Source organism: Chlorocebus sabaeus, chromosome 18 (genome assembly GCF_047675955.1).
Source record: "Chlorocebus sabaeus isolate Y175 chromosome 18, mChlSab1.0.hap1, whole genome shotgun sequence".
Lineage (NCBI taxonomy): Eukaryota > Metazoa > Chordata > Mammalia > Primates > Cercopithecidae > Chlorocebus > Chlorocebus sabaeus.
In genome coordinates this window covers 22,973,263-22,997,816 of record NC_132921.1, presented here as the reverse complement: position 1 = coordinate 22,997,816, position 24,554 = coordinate 22,973,263, and the positions used below count along the sequence as shown (strand labels likewise).

Sequence of the window (24,554 nt, the reverse complement as noted above, 5' to 3'; positions counted from 1 at the left end):
TATTTCCATTCTTCTTACCTCAAACACCTATAGGTGTCTTAGGGAACAAGCCCAGAGGTACAAATGTGAACCTACTTTTGTAATTGATTTTTCCAACATAACCCCAATTGACTGCCTTAGTTAATCTTTCCAACAGAACTGCAGCCCCTATGTCCTCCCGGGAGAGTGCCCTCCTTAGTGGAAAGGGTCATGCTCTCCACTTTGCACAAGCCTTCCTAGGAGGGGAGCTGCGAGCTCTTCAGCTGAAAGGTGAAAAGGCGTCTTCTGCAGGCATACTTTTCAAACCTGTATCCTTGGAGGCTGAGTGTTTGCTGACAAATGCACACCCTAGATGGTCTCTCTCCCTGCCCCCACCCTTGCCCTGGCAAGATCACATTGAACTATTGAGGGAAAGTATTTACTGAATGCAGGGAGAATAGAGCACTTCTGCATTATTTATGAGGGGCTAACAATGCCCATCATATGTAGAATGTATTTGGACATAAATTAGTGATGTGAGGAAACTCCAGTGGCCCAAAACCTATTAGCATCTCTGACACATATGTAAAAACACGTCGTAGTCTAACCTCTTATATGAGGCTGGGAACTGGCTATGAGACAGCCTCACAAAGAAAACAAACATCTTTAACCTTTTGTTTGCCGTTAGCCCTCTGGGCAGTTTGTCTACTATTAAGTAAGACTTGGAATCATGAATTCTTAACCTCTCCTTACACACCACCTTTCTGCTTTCTCTAAGGAAGGAAGGATGAATGTGCACATTTCCTGAGTGTCTACTGTGTGCGAAGTGTTACAGCAAACCTCTTGATGTCCTGGGGTGCTGGGCATCCCCACTCTATAGGATCAGGAAACTAAGGCTCACAGTCCTGTAGCTGATAAGTGGCTGACAGGGAGTAGGAAACAGAGTCTTGGCTTCCATCTGGGCTTCTTACAGTCCATTTGACTCACCCCTGGGCAGGAAGGCAAAGGTCGTTCTTGGCTTCTGTATCAGTTATCTATCACCACAATAATGCTGCAAAACATAGAACCACAACATGGGTGGTATAAAACAATAAAAATCTATTTTTGCCCAGAAGCCTATTTGTTGGCTGGGTGTGTCTGCTGATACAGGCTGTGCTTGGCTAATCTCAGCTGGACTCAAGTGTGCATCTTTATTCAACTGCTGGGTCAGCTGGGGCTGGCCCATCAAGGATGGCCTGGGCCAGGACTGCCCATCAAAGTTGAGTGGGGAGTTTCAGTTCCAGGGCAGCGAGGACTGGAGGATTCTGACCCATTGTTGAGTTGCTCTTACTTCACAGGCTTCCCAGAAACAGTGGAGGCTGGGAAGGGGTTTTCCAAGATCAAATCCAGGATCCAGTGCTAATTGGGTCACCCTAAACAAACCCGTTTCCTTCACCAAGAATAAAATGGGAATCCATACCTCTGCCCCACCTTCCTGTCAAAGATGTTGTGGAAAGAAATCCCCAGTGGGGGATCCAGACTTTGGCTTCAGCTGGGACTTACCTCACTGTGCCTTCAGTTCGCTATGTGAAACTGACAACCCTGGACTGGACAAAACACTGAGGTTCTATGGCTCTGTGAGGAGGACCAAGCTAAGAGAGACAAAAGATGTTCAGGTGCCTTGAAGAGCTAGCACCACTGCACTTGTGGAACCAGGTGTCATGGTGACATATGATTCCAGGGTAATTCCCCAACCTGTATCTGCCTCCCTGAACCAACCAGATACTGTCCCCCTTACCTTACCCTCCACACCACACACACGCAACCGAAGTCACTCTACCCTGTCTCCGGGAATGGGCCCTCCCTCATCTCTCTCCTTGCTTCCCCTCCCCACAAGCACAGAGGCCCTGGCTTCCAACACCCCCTTATTGCTCAGCATCCAAATATCCAAAGACCTTTGTTACTAGAAGGAAAATGCATGATGGGTGAAAAGCAGCCTTTCTGGCCAGAGAAGCTACTCGGTCACTGACCACGCAGTCGGCGGCAAGGCCCCTCCCCAAGCTGAGAGAGAAGGGAGAGCACAGGACACCACTTTCCTGTCCTCTGTGATGTTCTGTGGTCTCACACAATCCCTCACCCTGTCCTGCCTCCCTTTGCATCCTCTCTGGAGGGGAATCATCCCTGGCTTGATGAGCATTGCTGCACTACTCTGACCACACACCTTTGTGCTGCCCATGGGTAGGCGATGGACAGGGCCAGGGCCGGTCAGTCCGGGTGTCAGAGGGCAGCTGAGCTCCTAGAACACCCAGGAGCAGCCACTCTGGAGGCAAAGTAGACCTGGCCGCAGGATTGGTTTGGGATGGGGAAGGCACGGAGAAAGGGTCAGTTGTGAAGAGACATCGTCTCTCTCCAGGTTAGAGCTGGGGAAGATCAGCTATGGGGAGCAGCACATTCTTAGAAGTGTACTTTCTTTGTCCTGTTTCTGACCTCCTGAGGGACAAAAGTCCAGTGGCCACCAGGGAGAAAGCAAGTTGGTGTCTCAAGATCTCAGAGAGGGTTTGTGCCCAAGGCCAGGGCTTCCCTTATCTTACCCTGGTAACCCAGTGGTTTGAAAAATTTATCTACCAAGGAACCTATATTTTTAGGCAGTAGCTGTCTGCCATCCTTGTTAATCACAGATTATACACAGATGTGTACGTGCCTGCCAGTACGAGGTCCTGGGCCACAGGACAAAACCAGCATGACCAATCTGAGTCAATATTATTTATTTCAAAAAGTGGGGAAAGGCACTATAACCTGCATAGGTAGCCTTATTGTAGGTAAATAAATGACTCCTCTTCGTCTTTGAAATGGAAGCCAGTGCTTGGCATTCCACGTGGAACGTTGGCGTTCCTGCTTCCCTGTGAGAGGGAGGGAGGTCAAGAATGGCTAAGGGCTTTTGGGGTCTACACCCACCTCCCCATCAGGCAGTAGCACATCAGCTCCTGACATGCCCTCCCTGCTTTCCTCCTAAAAGAGAGGAGAAGAAACAGATCCAAATGGTCTAGATAGGGCTGGGCCAACCTCGCACCTTCCATGGCAGAACTGGCTTTCAGCAGCTGGAGTCCAGGAGACCCTGACCAGCCTGTGACTGTGTCAAGACTGAATCCATCAGTGCCACCGGAACACCAGCTGTTTCGTTGGGTTTCTATTGCATCCTTGGGTTGGAGGGAGCTATTGACACTTTCCTAGCTATTCAAAAATGGGCACATGTCAACTATAGAGTGTAGTAACTGAACAGCACCAAAGTCATTTGTACTCTGCTTGTGCCTGCAAGCACACCTGGCTCCACAGCCCGGGTCTGAGGATGCTGAGGTCAAAGCCTCATGCCAGCTCCCAGATGTCATCGGATCTGTCTAGTTTTTCTTAGACTTTCAAGGCAGGTGTTATCCCTCCTGTTTTTATTTTCCTTTAGCTCCTGACCAACTGCTTTTGTCAAAATCAATGGCTGGCAATTGCTAGCTATAAAACCCTGGGCAACATGTGGACATACTGCCTCATTATTTGGAGTATTTGGACTTGCCATACACTTCTAGACTGCAAGCTACAGCTTTGCATTTGCTGCTGTGGCATCTGGTGGCTTCCGAAGGCTGTTGGGAAGGCATAGGCAGGATGTATTGATCTGCGCTCTCTGTGCAGTTTGCTTCACGTTAAGTCTTTAATATTTTTCTCTTACATTAAATATGTGTGTATACATATATATTTAATTTTAAATATATATATCTCACACAAAATAGAATCTGACAAGCCAATGTAAACCTGTACCCACACTGTCTAATCACCCTATTAAAAGCACAAATACAGCATTATCTGAAGAATAATCAATATTGGTATGAAAATTGAGAGCTATGTGGTTAATCCAAAGGAGCGTGAATTGACAGAGGATCTCAGCCAATGTTTGCAGAAGATATTTGCCTGGATTTTGTTATGATAAGGAGATTATCATGCTTCACTATTTATTCAGAATCCTCCAGATGAAGGCTTGGCACCAGTTGTCCCCGGGGTAGGGTCAGGGACGGTTGTCCAGGGACCTGAAGTGGCAGTAGGGGCAAGCATAGTGACTTCTACATCTTAAAAAGGGCTGCAGAGGTTTATAGCAGCACAGATTCCAGAACCTCGCCCCACATGGTGAAAATCAGAATTTCTGGGGATGGAGACCCAGAGGCTGCCCTGCAAAGAGGTCCCCTCTGATGTGCAGTCGGGTGTGGGTGCCGTTCCCTCCAAGAGAAATGTTTTTTCTTTCTTTCCCTGGGTCTGCAGCAAACCTGGGATGTGGTGTCAGTGCCTTCACTTATACTCCAAGGTCTCCATGTATTTCCTTTTTAAATGAAAATCATTTTGCCTGATTTGCCTAGCTCAGAGTTACTGGGGTAATACAATGGGAAGGAAAGTGTGAAGTGAAGATGTACCTGTTATCTCACTTAAGCCTCTCTAGAGTTGAGCAATTATTTCCTTATTCAGATGAGGAACACAGGCACCAAGAGGCTAAGTAATTTGCAAGGCCCCAGGTCTTAGAGGTGGGGAAGCCCAGGTTTGAATCCAGAGCTTTCCATTGCATAACATGCTCCTCTGAGACTAGAAATCAGGCAGACCCTTGCAGCTCAAACTGAGGCATGTGGACCAGCAGCATCAGCATCACCTGGATGCTAATGAGAAATGCAGAATCCCAGGCCCTGTCCAGGCTGACTACATGAGAATCTGCATTTTGATGAGCCCTCCAGATGATTCCTGTGCATCTTAAAGTTTAGCAGCACTGCTGTAGAGGACTTCAGATTGAGCAAGAGAGAGTAGACCTCAAAATAAGGTTCCCCTGCAAAGGTTATTTTTGTTTGTTACCACCACACAGGAATCATCAGAATCCAACAAAAATATGCAGTCCTCACAGGAATGAGCAAAGAAGGAATCATTACCAGTAAGCTGTTGGAAGAAGGATGGCAGTGAGCAGTCTTAGCCCTTTCTGTCTGAGCTCCCATTGCAGGGGAAGTGCTCCTCATTCAAGAAAGTCAAAATGTCCCAAGAGAATGAGTTTTAAGATGAAAACAAATTGTTTTTATGTGGATGTGTTGTGTGTGTTTAATTTTTGAAGACAATATGAATACTTTTAGAAATGAGAGGAGGAAAAATCGGGAAGAAAGAGTTTAGCCAAGCTGATACAGCCTAGCAGCTTTACCATTCAGGAGCTCTCCTCTTCCTGCCTTTTGAGAGTATCAGTGCATTTTGATTATTTCAGGAGTGACTCCTTTATATTACTTTATAGCACACGGTATCCAGCAGGGAGGGCAGCCAGTTAGGTAGAAGGAAATTCAGCTTCCAAGTATCTCTCCCATAAGTGTTTGTCCTCAGGTTAAATCCTGTCTTAGTCTGTTAAGGCTCCAGTAACAATCACAACAATAAAATACCATGACTTACCGCTTATAAACAACAGAAGTTTGTTTCTCACAGTTCTGGAGGCTAGGACGTCTAAGATTAAGGTGCCAGCGGATTCAGTGTCGGGCAATAGTCTGGGTCCTGGTTCATAGAGAGTCTTTCTCACTGTGTCCTCCCATGGTGGAAGGGGCAAGAGGTCTCTCTCAGGCTTATTTTATAAGGGCACTAACCCTATTCATGAGGGCTCCAACTTCAGGCCCAGTCACCTCCCAAAGGCCCCACCTCTTAATACCATGACCTTGGATGTTAGGATTGCAACATATGAATTTTTGGGGGGGACATAAACATTCAGACACCGTAGCAGACCCTCCACATAAGATGCTGCCTGCAGAACACAATTAGGAAATGCTGTGCCCGAAAGCCAGGAAACAAAATATACAAGCCAGGGCTTTGAGAAGCATAGGAAAGCATCTGAGTAGCACCCTGGGTGCCAGGCTTGGGGGAATGTCAGTCCAGTGCAAAGGGATTCTCAACCTCTGGCCAGAATATCCAGTGGGATGGATTCTGAGGGTGACTGCCCTATCTGGGCCTCTGCTCCTTCCTGGCCTTTCCCCAGTTCTTTCTGTTGAGGCCACATTCTCACCACACCCCTAGGGGAGCTGGGACTTATTTCAAGTGATTTTTTTTTTTTTTTTTTTTTTTTTTTTTGAGATGGAGTCTCGCCCTGTCACCCAGGCTGGAATGCAATAGCATGATCTTGGCTCACTGCAACCTCCACCTCCTGGGTTCAAGTGATTCTCCTGCCTCAGCATCCCAAGTAGCTGGGATTACAGGTGTGTGCCACCACGCCCAGCTAATTTTTTGTATCTTTAGTAGAGATGGGGTTTCACTATGTTGGCCAGGCTGGTCGCAAACTCCTGACCTCATGATCTGCCTGCCTTGGCCTCCCAAAGTGCTGGGATTACAGGTGTGAGCCACCGCACCTGGCCATTTCAGGTGATTGTAACACATGTTCTCATGTTTTAATTGTGATTTATAATACTGTATTTAATCTTTATGGGTCACTTTTCTGAGCCACCGAACCCATCTGTGAAGTGTACAGATTCCCTGAAAGAGTCAAGAAGTCATTTGTCCTCATTTTCCCAAACATTCATTGTATCCATGACTCCAAAAAGAATCAGTCAGGAATACTACAGAGGCCCGGTTGCTGCCTTCTAGGAACTTGTAGGCTAAGGGAGAGGTTGTGACACATAATGTCCTTGACTGCATATGTCAACCCAGGCATGGATACTCATTTCTGCTAAATCAAAGACACTCCACATATACTAACATATCTGCAAGCCTGAAGTCCTATTGTAGTGTTGGGCTTCTTCCCCTACCCTCATCCCCTGTCTTCTTGTACTGGCTTCCAATTTCAAACTAGCCAAATGAGAACTGGCTAAACCAATTTTTCTAGTCTTTCTCTCCCTTGGTCTTCTGTTTTGTTTTGTTCTAATTTTTCAAAAGTCTGGACGAAAGGAATTTGGGTTGGGATAATACCATCATTCTGTCACTTCTAATTTCATTCTGTTAACAATTTTTAGAGTCACCTGGGTAGAAGCTTTGATTTTGAAAAACTACGCACTTTTAAGTTTTGACTCCAGAAGGTAATTTCAACTCAGCTGTAAACAATTCGAGAGGGTGACTATGAAAGAGGAACTGCCTCATCAGGCTTCCCCCACCCCGGGGTCTGGAGTCCTCCCTGCCTTCGTGGCACCTGATTTCGGAGATAAATAATTTCATTTATCTCTGGATAAATGGTATGCTGGAGGAGAGAGGAGGTAAAAGGGAAAGACAACTGCAGTTAGTTCAAAACCAGACTGTGAAACAGCCCTGCTGCTTTCTCCTTTCTCCCATCCCCCACTCGCTCACTGATGCCTTCCATCACCCGGAGATTACGGGAAAGGCTGGTTATTGACAGCTGGGCAATTTGCACAATAAAGTTTAACGGTTTACACCTCTGTACAACTTTGTCAATGTTTTCCATGGATCGCCTTCTCTGGTGAGCCCACTGACTCCTCTCCTTCTTCTCTTTCCCTTCAAGCGTGCAAACGCAAAGAGCAAGAACCAAACAAAGACAGGAACAATTCCCAGAAGAAATCCCGCCTGGTGTTCACTGACCTCCAACGCCGAACACTCTTCGCCATCTTCAAGGAGAACAAACGCCCGTCGAAGGAGATGCAGATCACCATTTCCCAGCAGCTGGGCCTGGAGCTCACAACCGTCAGCAACTTCTTCATGAACGCCCGGCGCCGCAGCCTGGAGAAGTGGCAAGACGATCTGAGCACAGGGGGCTCCTCGTCCACCTCCAGCACGTGTACCAAAGCATGATGGAAAGACTCTCACTTGGGCACAAGTCACCTCCAAATGAGGACAACAGATACCAAAAGAAAACAAAGGAAAAAGACACCGGATTCCTAGCTGGGGCCCTTCACTGGTGATTTGAAAGCACAATTATCTTGCAAAGAAACTTCTATTCTAGCTGTAATCATAGGCCAGGTGTTCTTTTTTTGTTTTTAATAGCTATGGAGTCCAAGTGCAAGCTGAAAAATTAATCTCTTAGAACCAGACACTGTTCTCAGCATGCTAAGCATCCCAGAAACCCAAATGGGGCCTTCCTGGAGCAAGTTAATTCCAGTATGGTGTCAGCCAAGCTCAGGATTGCTTAAAATGTCATCCGTCCCACTTCAGGTCCTGTCAGCTTCTTGCAGTCAGAGTTCCTATGACTAACAATAGGAATTTGGCCTACGTAAGGACTCTGAGTTTAGGCTTCCAAGATACAACAATAAGAGAAGAATCTAGCAACAAGAATGACCTCATTTGTTTTCCACATGCTTAGCCTCATTATACCACGGTATGTCCAAGTTCACAGCCATAACATAAAAAACATCAGAATGGTAATTACTGAGCACAAGTTTTAAATATGGACGTTAAAAAAAATCCAAGGACCTGTTTTTCCAACCCAGGCATCTTTTCATTGAATGATTTAGAAAGCTTTAAGTTGATCCAGCTTACAATTTTTTTTTTCTTTACCTCCTGGAAATCTTATGTGGTCTTGGATCCGTCAAAACACCAGTCAGTTTACTTGAGCTCAAAGTATCAAGCACAACAAAGATAAACAGAAGTAAGGAAGGTTCTGGGTTCACCACATCTGCATTTTTACCACATCTGGATTGTGAAGTCATTAGGGAATTGATGAGAATATGGCTTCAAGCACATTTTGCAGTTTGCTGCAAATTCTGTTGTACATAATGCAGACGCACACTCAGGAGGCCAATTTAATTGTTAACAGTACATGGAGCAAATGCAGCATTTTAAAAGATCTAGGTTTTTTAAGATCATTAATGTGTCCTTCTTGGTTGATCAGTAATCTGGTCCCTCCTACTGTGCGTTATGACCACCACGTAATCCATTCCCACTCTTTCTGATTTGGGGTTTTTCCTCATCCATCCCATTTAGTAGGGATGTTTTCCATGTTTTCTAGCAAGAAAAAGAAATCAATCAATCAAACCTGCATACATGTTACTCATGACTGTCATCTAATCCTAAATCTCTTCTGTTGTTGAATCATCCTTGCAAAACAGCTGAATAAATCTGGAGAAAACACAGCACACCAAAGAAGCAGAATACTGCAAACCAAAGACATTTATGACTTGTCATTTTCTAGCCTAAAAATACTGTGATTACTTTTAGAAATCAGAAAACCTCTGCAACCCTGAATGGCATTTGGCGCATCATCGGGCTGAATGGACCAGCTACGCCAAGGACGTTAGCCAAGCCACCCAGGGGAGTGGCTTTGCCACACCAGTTGTCACCTTCCCATAGCAAGTGGAAGAGCGCCCACAGAACTCAGAGAGATTGCGGAGGTCGCAATGTGCATATTTACCAGTGAATGGCCCTGGGTGGGGCCACATGGGGGTGTTCAAAGCAAGCCAAACGCTGCAATGATTCTTTACAGACACTTGAGACTGACTTTTTTATGAATTACTTAATCGAAACCAAAGAAACTTTTTCTGCACCTACTTCTGCAACAAACAAAACTGTCCCATTAAAATGAATAAATAAATCCGTAAATCATTGGAAATCACCACCAATAAGAAGGAAGCACGCCAGAAAATAAACGAAAACAACAACAACAAAAAAACAGCGAGACACACTGTGTACAAACAGACCTCTTGGGACATTTTTTGGAAGCAGATTTTAAAGAAAGGGTTGAGACAAAGATAGAAATAAGGAAGAGCCTCAGTGGCTGCTGCTTCATTTAACAACTCACGCGGTAATCTTAAAGTTGAAGATTGTCTTTAATTTGTGCCTATGCAGTTTTTCAAAAGAACACGGAACAGAGCAACAGAAACCTCAACAGCTACAATACCAAAGATGAGGATTTCTCACACCTTTTGTTTCAGTTCATTATCTCCTCTTGCCTGGCTAAAATACTAATAGCGCCATTGATCTGTATAAAGGTAATCAATTATGTTTCTCTGAGCAACAAAAGGAAAGGGCCATTTATTTGATTTTATTGTTTCCCTTTAATTTTGTTTTATGGTTTTTTACCCCAACATGGAATCTCTCAAAAGTTTCCATGGACTCCAAGTTTCAGATGTTGGGATATTGAACAGTTCTCTGCTCAGCAGAGAGTAGGGAATAACATTATCACTTGAATGTTCTTTGCTTAACCCTTAGACTTGGTTCCTTCTATGTTCAGAGTCTCATCATCAGGGGAGGGAAAGGGAGTGAGGGTCAGGGATAGGGTTCTTGGTGATGCATCCTCTCCCGAGCCACAGAACCAAAGAGTTTATAGAGGAATTTACAGCCTCGTTTTCACGTGATTGCTACATCCTAACAGGGCTTCATTTGGGGGTGGGGGGAAACATGTAAAAATAATTGCCAGTTTCTACTTTTCTATTAGCTTTTTAAAAATCAGCTGTAAAGTTGCATTTCTAAAGAAAGATATATATAATATATAAAATACATATATAGATCAACTTGACATTGGTGATAACCAAAATTATTGCTGTCCAAATTCATGTCTTGTTTTCGTCCAGTGCTTCATTTGTTAAGTATTCGGTTCAGAATTTTTCTCATTTCTCATGCCATTCCAGAGTTAATTTGCCACTGTGGATGATTTGAATTATTCAGATCTCTATGGAAGTTTCTGGGAAAGGTTTAAAGTCAAGATCAAGCTTTTTAGCACTTAACCTGTTGATAAATGGATCCATGGTGTAAATGAGTTTTATTTGTATTCGGAGTCATCTCTATTCTATCCCTCAGCCTCAATTAAGGTGGTGAGTGAAGTACATCCAACAGGCTCGGCCCAGAACTGGGCCCTGACAGTGGGGTGCTCATCTTCTGTAACTGTTGGGAAGGCTCAGTGGTCCATTTTCACCAGTTAAAGAATATGAGGCCAGCTCAGAAATCTGTTCTCCAGGAGCTGCCCTGTCCCATCTGGGTGTGCCAGACCCCCTCAGTGAGCAGATACACCAAAGGGACTTCTCGTAGGGGAAGTCCAACTCCTGTTGCAATGGGTTGATAGATTTCCTCAGGGTGGTAATTACCAATTTGTATTTTGACAAGCCTATGTGCAACCACAGCTGGCACTGGGGTGGGCGGTGGTGCTGGGTGGGATGGGGGAGAGTGTCTCAATCCTGGAGAGAAAATATAAAGCAGATTTTGGGGAGACTCCTGGAGTCCTGCCCCTGGAGAGCCCCATTGTTGTTCTTTGTGCCACCTCCTCATTCCCGCTGTGTGGGTCTCCCTATGCAGGAGCTGTGAGAGAATGTGACCTCCACAATTTTTATAATTCATCCTGCCTAGGAGATTGTTCCTTGGCTTTTCCCTTGTGTCCCTTTGTCCTTTGCTCATACTCCATGTTTCCTTTGTCAAAGGACTAAGAAAAGAGCATATTTCAGCAGAGGAATGTTCCCATGTGGGTTGATTTCAACTAGACTATTTCTAAATGAGTCCTTGTGACATGTGTCCAATGGAAATGATTGCTCTTTTTCAGACTGGATTGAGGAATGGAGCCTGCTTGATTTGGTTAGTGATTCTTTGACATAGTAATCTCAGCATTTGGGTCTCCAGCATCCTCTGAAGATGTCTAGACCAGTAGAGGCTGCCTTTGTGACCTGCCATTTCAACATTGGTCAAACCAGTCCTCTGATGATCAGAAGAACATGTCATAATTGTTACAAAAAAAAAAAAAAGAAAGGCAAGAATTTCCCCCCAAGGAGCTTTGATAAATGTCTCATACCAGATAAAGTCATACCAGAGAGAAGTGCTTGCTTTTAGAAAATTATTTACACACATGTATATGTGTATCTATATAGTTATGTGTCAAAATTTTAAGCCCTGTAGAATTTCAATTTGTTAGAAATCTAACAGAAAAAAAAAATCTATATTGGGTAATACAATTTAACCCAGTGAGTTTACTCAAGGATTTTTAAATTTAAGTTAATAATTTCAGAGAAAGTAACCATTTGGATTTGGTTATAGTTTATGATCCGTTACCTCAATCCAAGGAAAATTTCAGGCATTCCTCAGCCGTCAGCAAAAGGGACAGTGTGAAGGAACAGTTCTCAGCCAAATTTCACATTCTTGAGGCAGCAGAAATCAAAATACTCACAGCCATTGAGTGGAAAAACAATTTCCTTTATTCCTTTACACAGATAGGCTTGCATTGTTTTTGTTTTAATGTGATTTTGGTACTAGGGATGTAATTATTTAATTCCAGGAAGTAATACAAAAACAAAACAGAGCCAATGCATTTCTTTTTTTAAAGGAAACAGCCACAACAATAAAAACTCAACACCAGTATTTGAAAGCTTTTCCAAAATGTAAAAGAAGTGTTTAGCTTGCACCATGCATAAAGGTGCAGGCTAGTTGAGCCAGGAAGCATGGCAGTTCCTCTGGAGAAATCCAGAAAGAGTTGCTTCTAAGCTCCCTTTTCCCCCTGCAGGCTCTCGGCAATTGTAGGCTTTAGGAAATCCAAAATAATTTTCAATTCAAGCTAAAATAAAATCAACATTTGGAATGTAAATCTGATACACAAACACACACACACACACACACACACACTTTTCTAAGTCAAACAACCTATTTCAAAACCAAAAATAAATACCTTTTGGATAATCAGTTATTTTCTTTGTCTATACTGGGCACCCACCTACTAGTGCCAGTAAATTCAAGTTGAACAGATTTTTTAAATCATTATTATCTGGGTATAGAGGGAAACTTCCTCACTTTTGAAAATGTTTGTAGAATTATAGGAATGTCTGTTTGATTATCATTACCAAAGTGTGATGACAGTATGCCTTTGTAGTGAACTCGGATTTTCAGGAGTTTGAATAGTTGGATATTTTAAAATCTAAGAAGAAAAGGCCTGTTTCCAATGTTGAAGAATAATGGACTCTATTATAAAGTGGAGAAAAAGATGATACATGTGGTCAAGGTTGACCACAAGGCCCAGACACAACTACCTTGGCGATAACCTTCTAGATTCGTAACAGGTCAGAGGTGACTTTTTGTTTTTGTTGATGCTGTGTGATTCAGACTTCTTAGCCTAACCAGGAAGAGTAAGTGGAAATGTTAGATGAAGAAGGAATAGAGCTGGTGTATCTATAACTTTCTGATATTTGTCTGCCAAACTTGATAGATTAGTAATTTTGTATCTTTAGCTAAGACTAAGTCACCCCTGAAACAACAGGAGATTCTAGTTTTAAAATAAGGCCACAAAAATCCTTACTGAATGAAGAATGGCACCCCAGTTGGTTGTATAAGTCTCATAAGATAATGAAGTTGGCTTTAAATATGGATGTCTCGATGCCTATTTTCTATCAATGATTTCTTTGTTTCCAAGGTCAGGGAGGGACAGAGGGGAGGGTTTATCTGTTTTAGAAAGTCTCAGAATACTTACAAAATACAAAAGTAGTTATTAAAATATATAGGACCTCACATAGGTAGATACATAACTTACCATGGAGGCTGATGGGCTGTTATGTGAATCACACAGGACCTTAAATGAGGCTCATTATTCTCAGACACCAAAATGATTCTGACAGCCTGAAGCAGTTATTGCTAGAGCCCAAGCTTTCCTTAGAAGTTTTGGAGTTAGATTGATTGGAAGTAACCAGCTAATACCTTTTCTAGTGGAGAAAAACACATTGCTACCAGCTTGTTCATCGCATAGAAGTCTTCCACTCTGCTCCATTTTTAGCAGCAGGCATTTCAGGTAGCATAAACCTTGGCAGATAAGTGTGCCTAAAGCTTATACAGTCTGTCCGCTTGGATGTATACAAATTTAGATACATATTTTAACATGTATCCTCATAGATGACTTTACAACAATACACGTTACCTATAGGTGTCTAGACTGTGTACATACAAGTGTGTACAGACATGCTTCATACCTTTATACTGTAATCTGTTACAATAAATAAATTTTAGATCATCATTTAACATGTATGTGGTACCTTTACAGTGTACATTGTTTTTGTTATTTATTGTAACATTGAAAACCAAAATGCAGGGAAAACAAAAGTATCCCAGCATCTTCATCCTGTACACTTGGAATTAATTTCATTTGGGCATATCCAAGATAAACTCAACTTTCAAGAAACCTTCTATATTATTTAATTATCTGTGTTAGGATGACACCTATGCTTGATGACTTCGGTTGAATAGCTTTATTCTGGATCTTTCATAACTAAAGCTAAATCCAAAGACCTGAAAAAGGACAAAAAGAAAAAAAGAAAAAAACAAAGAAAAAGAAGAAGAAACAGTAAAGTTAAGTGCAAACCAATGGGGAGACAGTGGGCTCTGGTTTCCAGGGTTGAGACAATGCTACTGCGGTCTTGGGGAGACTGCGTTAGCTAGTGGGGAGTGGTGATTTTTTTCATGCTTGTCACATCTAAATGGTCTTTAACATGAGAAAGTTTTAGAGGTTATAATTTCCTGCTTTGTTTTTATTTAGACTATCAAAAGAAGTTACACATGTTGTCATTCAAAAAATGAAGACACCCTCTGCCCCGCCCCACAGAATGTTTTTTATCTTGTCTCTTTGGGTTATGACCCTACAAGCTAAGTACAATTAATGTAATTAACTTATTTAAATTAGTTTCTAGTACATAAATGTATAAGATTTGGGTATTTAATCATCCTTCCTTAGTTTGATTTTACTCTTTGTACTTATTTATCAAAACCTAGACCAATGGTGCATCAGAGATGCAAAATTCTACTTGGAATACTCTTGAAGTTTAGTTTGCTTTATAAAGCAGTGAAATTCTGTTACAGACAGGGAAGAAATATAGGTTACAAAAAGAGAATTTGGGATATTCTTCCCTCTTAAATTAACTTTTAAAATAGTCTAAGTAACACTTATTAAATTATTTAACTTAAGTTTGTAGCCCCACCTGGTACCAGGCGAACTCCACCTCTAATTATTGTGGCCCTTGGAGCCTTCATATTGTAACTTATTTATTTAACTTATTCAGCATCTGTGAAAGGTGCACTGTATAGTTTATATTTTTTATTTAAAACGACAGAGAGCACTGCAGTTTGTTTGCTGTCAGAACAACAGAGCAAATTTTGTGGACAAGCAATGACTATTCAGCCTGAACCTGTGCATTCAGAACACATAAGCCGAGACCCTGCTTCACCAGCCTGGATTTCGGGGCTTCTATACAGAAACTGGAAAAATAAATTTTAAAAAAATCATAAACAAAAAGAGAAACCCTTACACTAGCTGCTTCCAAGAATGAACTCTGTGTGTATGTAAAGCAACAAAACAAAAAAGGAGAAAAACAAAAAGCAGAAAAAAGAAAAAAAAAAAGGAAAAACTTTCTATTTCTAGTGAGAACCAAAGAAGGCTACCTCACTGACTTTTTCCATTTGTAATTTTAATCGTGTTGATGACACCAAAGATACCAAAGATTTCTTTATCTGTGCGGTCTGCATTTTGCTTGTGCTCTTTTATGATTTGAACGATTTTCTCTGACATATGGTATGTACAGCCACAGCTCAGATACCCCAAAGAAATAATTATCTATGCGACGGCGGCTGCTAATTTGGAAAGGGATGTTTTCTGTGTTTATCTTATTTGTTTGCTGTCCGCTCCACATGTTCAGGATGTGAGTTCGGATGCTGCTGTAATTGGATTCCTTAAATTCTGATTCCAAATTGGGGAAGGAAACTGGTTGGAAATGGCCTTCAGTCCTAGCCATGGCCTCTATCCCTGCTGGGACCTATCACCGTAAAGATTGCCAATTACTGAACCACGGAGGCTCTGACCATTGAGTAGCTGACCTGGAAGAGACCTTAGGAATCATTTAGCCTGAGCCCCGGTGGCCCAGAGGAATGAGATAGTTATCCAAATCAAATAACTCTTGAGAGTGAAAGCCCACACACGCCTCCTGGTTCCTGCCCCAGTACTCCACCTATTGTGCAGTGCCACCTCGGCATGAGAGTGGTCCCACATTGACAAACAGGACGGTGGCAATCCTTTAGCAATGACCAGGGACTGGGGTTTCTCTCTTAACATTTTCAGCCATAAAATTAGTCACAAGCATTTTCAGTGTCCCGTTAGTATCTCAGCATAGTCACATATGATCAGTTGCTTCGTGGAGGTGGTCTGCCTTGAAATACCAGGGCTCATACAGGGGTTTTTGCCCTAGGAAAAACATGTTGATCCCAACAGTGTGATCACTTTTGAACCTCTCCATTACAAAGCATTGTATAAATAACTTTTTAATTCAGTGGGAGGAGAAAGTTCATTCTTGGCTTGTTGGCTTTCATTATTATGGGTACTTTAAAGTCAATATTTATCAAGAAAGGGAACTTGACCACCATTGGCACTTGTGACATTTTAAGTTCTTCAGCCTTTTCCTTTCTAGTTGTAGGTGTTTACATTTCATTTCTAAGCCAACTCTGTATCTATGAGAGAAGTTTAAGGTTTACATCATTTGATACTAAAGGGTGATTCGTTGTAGATGAAAAATGAGCCCAAAATTGCAGAGGAATATGCCAGTTTAAGAAATGGTTAAAGTTGCTTCTCTCTTTCCTTCTTACTCATGAAATTAATTGGTCTTCTTCAAGTTTTTTTAGATTCCATTAAATGGTTAAATCACTATTAAGAGCTGTTTGTCAGCGTCATTTGTGTGTTAGCCAATGAATCTGTCTCAGCTTTTCACCAAATGGCTTTTAGACACATGCAAAGATCTGCCTCTAGTCCATATAGCTCTTTTTGAGTGCTAGTATTTTGCATTTCACATAATGTAATTATCTTTGAGCTTTTAAAGAGACCATTTAGACAAAGAAGCAAAGAGAGGAAGAGACCAATCAACTCATCAGTTCCATGCATCAACAAAGCATAGCTAGTAGAGGAATATAGATGACAGATTGACAAACTGTAGGAAACACTGTTACTCTCTTTCTGAAGTTTTCAAGCGCCATCCTATGTGAAAGTTCCCTCCTGTCCAAACAAGCTCAAAGCCCCATCTTCTCCCTATACAAGGCAGACCCGTAAGGCCTTCCAAAGAGCACATTGCTTTGGTTTTCTTCCTAAATTCCTATTGGAAATAGAACTCTCAGAATCCCTGGGAGACAAAGCAAAGATGACTTAGTTCATTGAGCAGCAGAGCTCTGTATAAGCGAACATCACCTTCCCCAACTTTCCTACTGCCACACCCATACGAGAAAGGATCTAGAAAGAGCGATGGCAGCCTGAACACAGAAAACATCCCCACTTGGCAGACCCCTCCTCAGCAATCCCCCCAGCCTCATGCTTCACTTGCAAAGTGTGACATAACCACGGGACGAGTGCCTTGCTTGAACCAAAGCAACGATTTAGCCAGTCTGGACCTCTCTGTGCTTTTTTTAATTCTTCCTGTGAATACCTCAGCTTCAACTGGGCCTCCATACAGTCAGTTGGTGGGCTTATTGTACTGTGGTGCTTTGCAATGCAACCCTGCAAAGAACAAGATTTGTACTAATACCAAAGGTTCTTTCTCTATGTCTCCTCCTCTGCCTCCCTTGTTCTTCCCTTTTTTCTAGTTCTTCACGGTTCCAAAGCTTTACTATGAACCCGGGCATGTTGGCAATGCAGACCGCGCAATTCCTTACCGAATTTTCTCAGATATACCTCATAGACAATAGTGTTTAGAGTAATGTTATTATAGCGTATGTAATAAATTATTCACTGTTTCTTTTGGTAACTGTGATTTAAAAAATGAAAAAAGAAAAAAAAGCTTTATACGTTTTAGGTTGTGCTTTTGTAATAGACGAAAAAGGTGCGCTTAAAAAGAAAATGTATGTTTTCTTTTCCCCTTTGGATTTTATTTATGCTGGATTGGGGAAAGTTGCAGAATGAGCCCAAAGTTTACAGTTTCATATTTTGCTGAAGAAACAATCTGTGTTCATTTGCTCTGTTGAAAAGAATAATTATTTTCTACATTTGTGCTACTTGGTCTGAACAATTAATTGTTCTGTGTTAACAGTGTAGTATTATAATTAGCAACTGCCAATCAGTGCTATAATTTTATGCATGAGGCTAAAAATTTAGCAGTGTGATGCATTGTGGTCTTAATAGCAGCATTTTTCATTTTGAACTAGATCTCCCCCTTTGGTTCAATGGACTTTATTTATGCATGGGCGCCTATTGTTTGTTAGCAGTTGTGGAACAGTTGTGTATACATTAAACTGTGAAAATGTACACAGTTCAGCCTCAGACGGTGGTAATATTGGTTTTATTGGGAGATATCTCACCTCGAAAATACCCTTTACATCTGTTGGGATCTGAAAATGAATCATATTGAATTGGGTTCCAACTTTATAATGAGAAAAGTTATTCCAAATTTTTGAGTTAGCCAATTTGCATTCCACAAATTGGGATCCTCATAACCCAGATATATCACCATATCTGAGAGGGGTTTGAAAGCAAGTATTGAAAAACTCACTTTTGCGTATTTAATTTCCACCAAAAGGAGTTATTTTGGCTTTATGCTCATGAACTTAGACCTAACTGGTCATGTATATGGAGGTGCAAATTCATCCACCTGTGGCCCTCTTTGATCTCTGCTTGGGAATGGCTATTTTTGACTGTGTGTGGTTTCTTCTAGTATTTTGTGATAAGGTTAGCTCACAGTAGAAACTCAAATGGCATCAATATTTCTAATTCTTCTCTGCCCACTTCTCTTTTGTCCACTCTGCTGGACATTCCCACCAACTGTTCCAGCGATTTGGGCAGAAATACGCAGCCATTTCCCAAAACTTCACATGTGCAGCTATCATGGCTCTCCCTCCCTAGACTTGGAGGTGACTCTCACTTAATTTTTACCTGCCTGACAATGTTCCATCTACCTTCTAAAAGGGAGTATAAGAAGTTTTCAAACCCACTTTAGAAAAACCATCTTCTTTAAATCCTTCGATTATCTGAGGTCTCTGTATGTCAAAAGTGTTTTTCAGTTGCAGGGGATTGGGCAAACTTGTTCTTTCTTATACTTGGGTTCAAAGACCCATTCTCGAGTTTCATATTTCCCAAACCAACATGCTTGACATAAAGCCAAATCAACTGCCAAGCACACTTTATTTTGCATAGGAGCATGCAGCCTAGGAAACCTTGGTTGAAAAGCAGCAGTCTGCTATGCAAAATATTGGAAATCACTGACAGTATAGCATTCATATTATCTGTGAGAGTATATTGGGAACATGCTCTCATGAATAATACAAAGAAACACATTTTTATTTGGTCTTATAAAGTAGATTGTGGTAATGTAAACTTTGATATATAGTCTTTTTATTTTTCCCTTATCTGCCAAAGATGGGAACAGATATAAGAATTTTTCAAATTGGCTTTTCTAAGACAGTTGATGATTGTAATAGTGTTTAATCTTACAGAAAGCTTTATATGTTCTTCCACAATAAAATTGATATTTGTTTCAGCAAAGTTTTCCTGACACTCACAAACCCACAAACTGTTCCTCTTAATGCAGATATTGTAGAATCTACAAAGTTCAAATCCATTTTTGATCCAAAGAAAACAGAGGGGTGTTTGAGACACGAGTATACCCAGCCCTTTTTTATCACAGGCAATGCATGGGTCTGCTCGTTACACTTTGCCAAGAAGTCTTATGAAACCCAAGGTATATTTTGTTATGCCATTTTATGTCTTTTTTTTTTTTAAACATTGTGGAAAGTGGTATGTTGAATCAAGTGTAAGCTGAGTTTTCCAGACAACTGAAGTAGCTACATCGTGAATGTTATTTTGTTATTAAAGGGTTTTTACTCAATGCTTTGTGCCAATGGATGTCCTTTTCCTTGGAGACACAGAACTATGAAATTACCTCAGCTTGGCCTGATTTTCTCTCCTCCCATCTTGGGAAAACATGGGCCTGGCCTGGGAAAAGGCAGGTCATGGGCTGGAAGGTAGGTTTTGATCCTAGGAAGAGATCTCTATCTGTCAGCTTTAAAGAGAACTGGGCCAAAAATCTCTAACCTCACTCTCTCTGGACTCCAACACTTCCCTGCAATCCCTTGGTCTTGAGCATGTGCCAGCATGAAGGCAGACTCCAATTCATACATGAAAGGCAAGAAAAAGAAAACAGTAACCTTGTATCTTCTGTGGGCCACCAGGCACTCACCTTTCCCCACCTTGCACTCTACCCAGTCAAGACTGTTGCAGCCCATCTGGTGGTTTACCTGGGACATTACCAAAGGCTTCTTCTTCCATGCTGGGTTTGCAAAGGATCCAGGTCCCCTCCATCCAGTGTCAGAAGTCCCCTTCCCACCATCCTCTGCATCCTGTTTAGCTATCCCATCTATACCTTTTGGAGATGATTATTTAGAAAACAAAGAAAGGTATGGAATGGGTTTCCTATTGTTTTCTAGGTTGTATTTTAGCTATTCTCAATTCTTTGGTCTGGAAAAATACAAGAGGGAAAAGGAGACCCCACTGTCTCCCTGTGCTTTGCTCCCATCTCAGGGGCAGGGGCAGTGCACATTGCCTATGCTGTTGATCTGTCTTAGGGGACAGGCTGAATCACAGCTATTGCCCCAGCCAAAAACACGGCCCATCAATACCTACTTTATCTCTGCTTGAAAGTCCTATTCAAAAAGTTTAGAGTTTGAGGTTTTTTCCCCCCATATCCTTTGCTTTGGTCCAATTTGGCCTTTAGCTTAAGAGTCAGCTTTATCTCTAGGAAAGTTTTTTCAGATTATGACAAGGAACCTGCCACCTGGGAAGAAAAGAGTCCAAAGACTATCTAGCAATTGGATAGGTAATCATACCATTAACAGATACTTCCTTGAAGGTAGAATATTATTTCCTTTCTTTACCATTTTGTGTTACGCAAGTCCAAGTGGTGCCAGCAAACTTCTTACCATGAAATGTTGTAAAACACCTGGCATACTGAAATTTCTGAAACAAAACCACAAGCTTCACACTGATAACTTGATAAATAACCACTGAAGTTTAGATGCAGGGACTGAGATGATACAGGCAAAATCTTGGTGTTGGTTTCTCTTTTAATTCATATCTTCAATCACCTAACCTTCCCTCAATCCAAGAGCAGTTCAGTCTTTTCTTCCCAGGTCTGGGATGCCAAAGAACTTCATAGGAAAAGATAATTAAGGATTGACCAGCATTTCAATTAGTTTTCTTCTTCATCCTTTGCATTTCTCAAAAGTGTTCTCCTGGACCAGAGAGAAAGAGCTGGTCCATTATTTTTTTCATTATTTCTATTCAAATATTTCCACCCAGATAATACTTTATTAACATAGGTACTATAGATCCTTCCTTGGTCAGTGAATTATTACAAGAGGATCTATCCTTCCACCAAAGTGAGTGAAAACAAGTTCCAGTATCTTTTCTTCCATCCAGTTTTGTTCTCAGAATCCAAGTCAGTCCTGGCTCTTTTCTCACTTTAGGTCCTGGCCTCAGATGTGTTTATTTTTGCTATTTAAAAATACCTTTAAATTTCACATGCTGGCCTGCAGGACTTGCATCCTTTGTTCTATACTGTCGACTGCTTGATGTTATTGAAAGGTGACTATAATGAGGGAAGAAAGGAGGAGGTGAAGAGAGAAGAATTTGTCCCAGATCTGTTTAAAGTTTTAAAATTTTAAAAAGGGACCCATTAAATTATGGGAAAATGGCTATAGAGTGTGAGCCTCCTTTGACCATATGCTCAAAGACCGTACTCTGCCACCTGCCTTCTAGGTAGCTATTCTAGAAACTCAGCCCTTTAGTAGAAACCTAACTACCTTTTATAGGTCTCTTTCCGGATTCCAAAAGGACAGGAGATCAGAGAGTCACATATACACCTCTTGTTTTATTTTCTTGCTTTCACAGGTATTATCTCCAAGAAAATCATAGGGAAAAACTTTAAACTGTTCTTTTCAGTTGATCCCTTTGACATCACCTCTCGTGTTTAAAATCAGGAAAACACACCCCTAAAATTTGCACTCTTCTGTTTTGAGAACAAAAACCCACACACAAATCCACACTATTATCTTTCACCCTGAGCTATATTTCCAAAGCATATTATAATCCAGATTTTGCCCCATCTCAAACGTGTTAAGTCAGACTGTGCTGAAAGACTTTCCAGGGACGGTCAACAGGGTATATGTTCAGTGGCTGCCCTGAAATCCTGGTGGGGATGAGGATCACACTTCATCATCAAGGGGATGCCAACCCTTTGATAAGCTCCCAGTCCTTTTGGAAGATTTCGTCGAATGTTAATTGCATTTTCAGTTTTGCTCATTTCTCACCCCAATGTTTTGTCTGCAACATCGCTTACACTGGATTCTTTCTATTTTTATTCCTATCATTAAATGGTAGTGCTGTAAATTCTGCAATTAATGTTAAATAAACTGCTTTAATTCATTGACCATGGCTCAGATGCCTTCTTTCTCTTTTCATGGAAGAAATTAAGCACTTTTCCCCCTACTGCATCCCATTGTGGTTTCATAAAAAAAAAAAAAGTAAAGTTCTCAGTGAGACTACAATTTCTATCTCTGATAATAAAAGATGAGAGATGCTCCATAAAAACTATCTTTTTTCTTAACCTGTTAACACTTTAGAGATAGCCTGTCCTACACTTACCTTTGCACAGATTTTGTATGAGGTCACATATGGTAAGTCAAAAGAAGGATCGTGTTATTGTCACCTTATGGAAGAATCAAGAAAAATAGATGGAAAATAAGGCCTCATACAGAATCTAAACCCTGCCACAAATTAGTTGTATGGCTTTGAGCAAGTCATTTAGACCCTCTGGGCTTCAGTTTCTCCACCTGTACAAGGTCAAGGTTAAACCTGGTTTTATCAAAAGCCCCTTCCATCTTTGCATTTGCCCCAGATTTTTAAAAATATTAACATTTTTGTACAGATTTTATCTTGGCTTATTATATTCTCTAAGTTAATGAGTTTGTTTTTTTATTTTATTTTATCTTCTGAGATGGAGGCTCGCTCTGTCACCCAGGCTAGAGTGCAGTGGCACAATGGCTCACTACAACCTCTACCTCCTGGGTTCAAGTGATCATCCCACCACCTCAGTCTCCAAGTAACTAGAATTACAGGCGTGCACCCAGCTTAATTTTTTTGTTTGTTTGTTTTGTATTTTAGTACAGACGGAGTTTCACCATGTTGGCCAGGCTGGTCTCGGATTCCTGACCTCAAGTGATCTGCCCCCGTTGGCCTCCGAAAGTGCTGGGATTACAGGTGTGAGCCACCTCACCCAGCCCATCTATTCATTTTAAATTTAGATATCTGAGATTGGAGACTATTATTCTAAGTGATGTACCTCAGGAATGGAAAACCAAATATCGTGTGTTCTCACTGATGTGGGAGCTAAGCTATGAGGATGCAAAGGCATGAGAATGATACAATGGACTTTGGGGACTTGGGGGGAAGAGTGGGTGGGGGGCAAGGGATAAAAGACTATGAATATGGTGCAGTGTATACTCCCCAGGTGATGAGTGCACCAAAATCTCACAGATCACCACTAAAGAACTTACTCATGTAACCAAATACCACCCGTACCCCAATAACTTATGGGAAAAAAAATTTAGATATCCACAAGATTCAAAGGAGTCCCATTGGGTTAACCCTTGGTCTAACTCACCTATAACCCAGCCCGTGCAGCACTGAGTGTCTTCATCTAGACTGGTGGTTTTCAACCCTGGGTGCACATGAGAATCACCCAGAGAGCTTTTACAATATACTCTACCTAAGGTCCATCCCAGATCAATTCATCCAATTCCACAAGGGTGGGCCTCAAACATTGGTGTATCTGTTAGCTTTTGCTAGAGTGAGTTAGTGGGAACAAACCACTCTAAAACATAGTGGCTTAAAAAAACAACTGTATTTATAACTCATAATTCTGTTGGTTGTCAATTTGGGTTGGTCTCAACTGGGTAGTTCTTCTGATTGGGCTGGGCTCACTCATGCATCTGTAGTCAGCTCCCCAGTTGGCTGGGGGCTGGCCAGTCTAGGATGGCCTTAGTTTAATCAACTGAGCTCTGCTGTCCTTTATCATCCAGCAGGCTGGCCTGGGTAGGGTTCCAGGAGATCAAGTGAATCACACAAGGCCCCTTAAGACCAAGGCATGGAACAGGTATGATCACTTCTGCTGCATCCTACTGACTGAAGGACACCATAGGTCCAGCCTCACTGGGGTAGGAGTGAAAAGAGATTCCTTTAGTCAAAATGCTTTGAGTTATTGGTAACTGCCCTTGCAAATCCATTCTCTCAGTTTTTTCTTCTCCCTGAACTCTTCCCTCCTTAAGTGATGCTAGGAGGGGGGATATCATTTGCAAAAAGAAAATTAAAAGGAATAAATCCGTGTGGACCCATGAAGCATGAGGAAGCATTGGTCAGTCCACGACGGTTCACTGAGCACAATTATTTCTAGAATTAATGATGGTGGTTGCCAACCGTAGAGGCAGCCACTATGCTGTCACCTCCAGAATCCTCCTTCCTTGATCTGCACAATAATCATGCGGGGGACATAGGCTAGGGCAGGGTGCAGCAACGTCAGGACCAAGAGGCAGAATTAGCATTCAAACTCAGATGTCAGAGTTGACCCCGTGCAACTGGTCACTCGGTGCTGCACCATGGAGACCTGGAAGTTAGTAAGGCATGCTTCCTTGGGTTGCAGTGATAGAACATATATTACCCAGCCATT

At 41.8% G+C, this 24,554-nt stretch overlaps 1 protein-coding gene across 1 annotated transcript in view; it reads left to right on the top strand.

The window, feature by feature from the left end:
- ONECUT2 (one cut homeobox 2) overlaps window positions 1–22,264 on the top strand; it is a 56,758-nt gene extending 34,494 nt beyond the window's left edge. Inside the window, exon 2 of the mRNA XM_008013985.3 lies at window positions 7,427–22,264. Coding sequence (XP_008012176.1) covers window positions 7,427–7,713 — 287 coding nt within the window. The 3' untranslated portion in view covers window positions 7,714–22,264. The remainder of the gene's footprint in view (window positions 1–7,426) is intronic.
- Window positions 22,265–24,554: the final 2,290 nt, after the last annotated feature.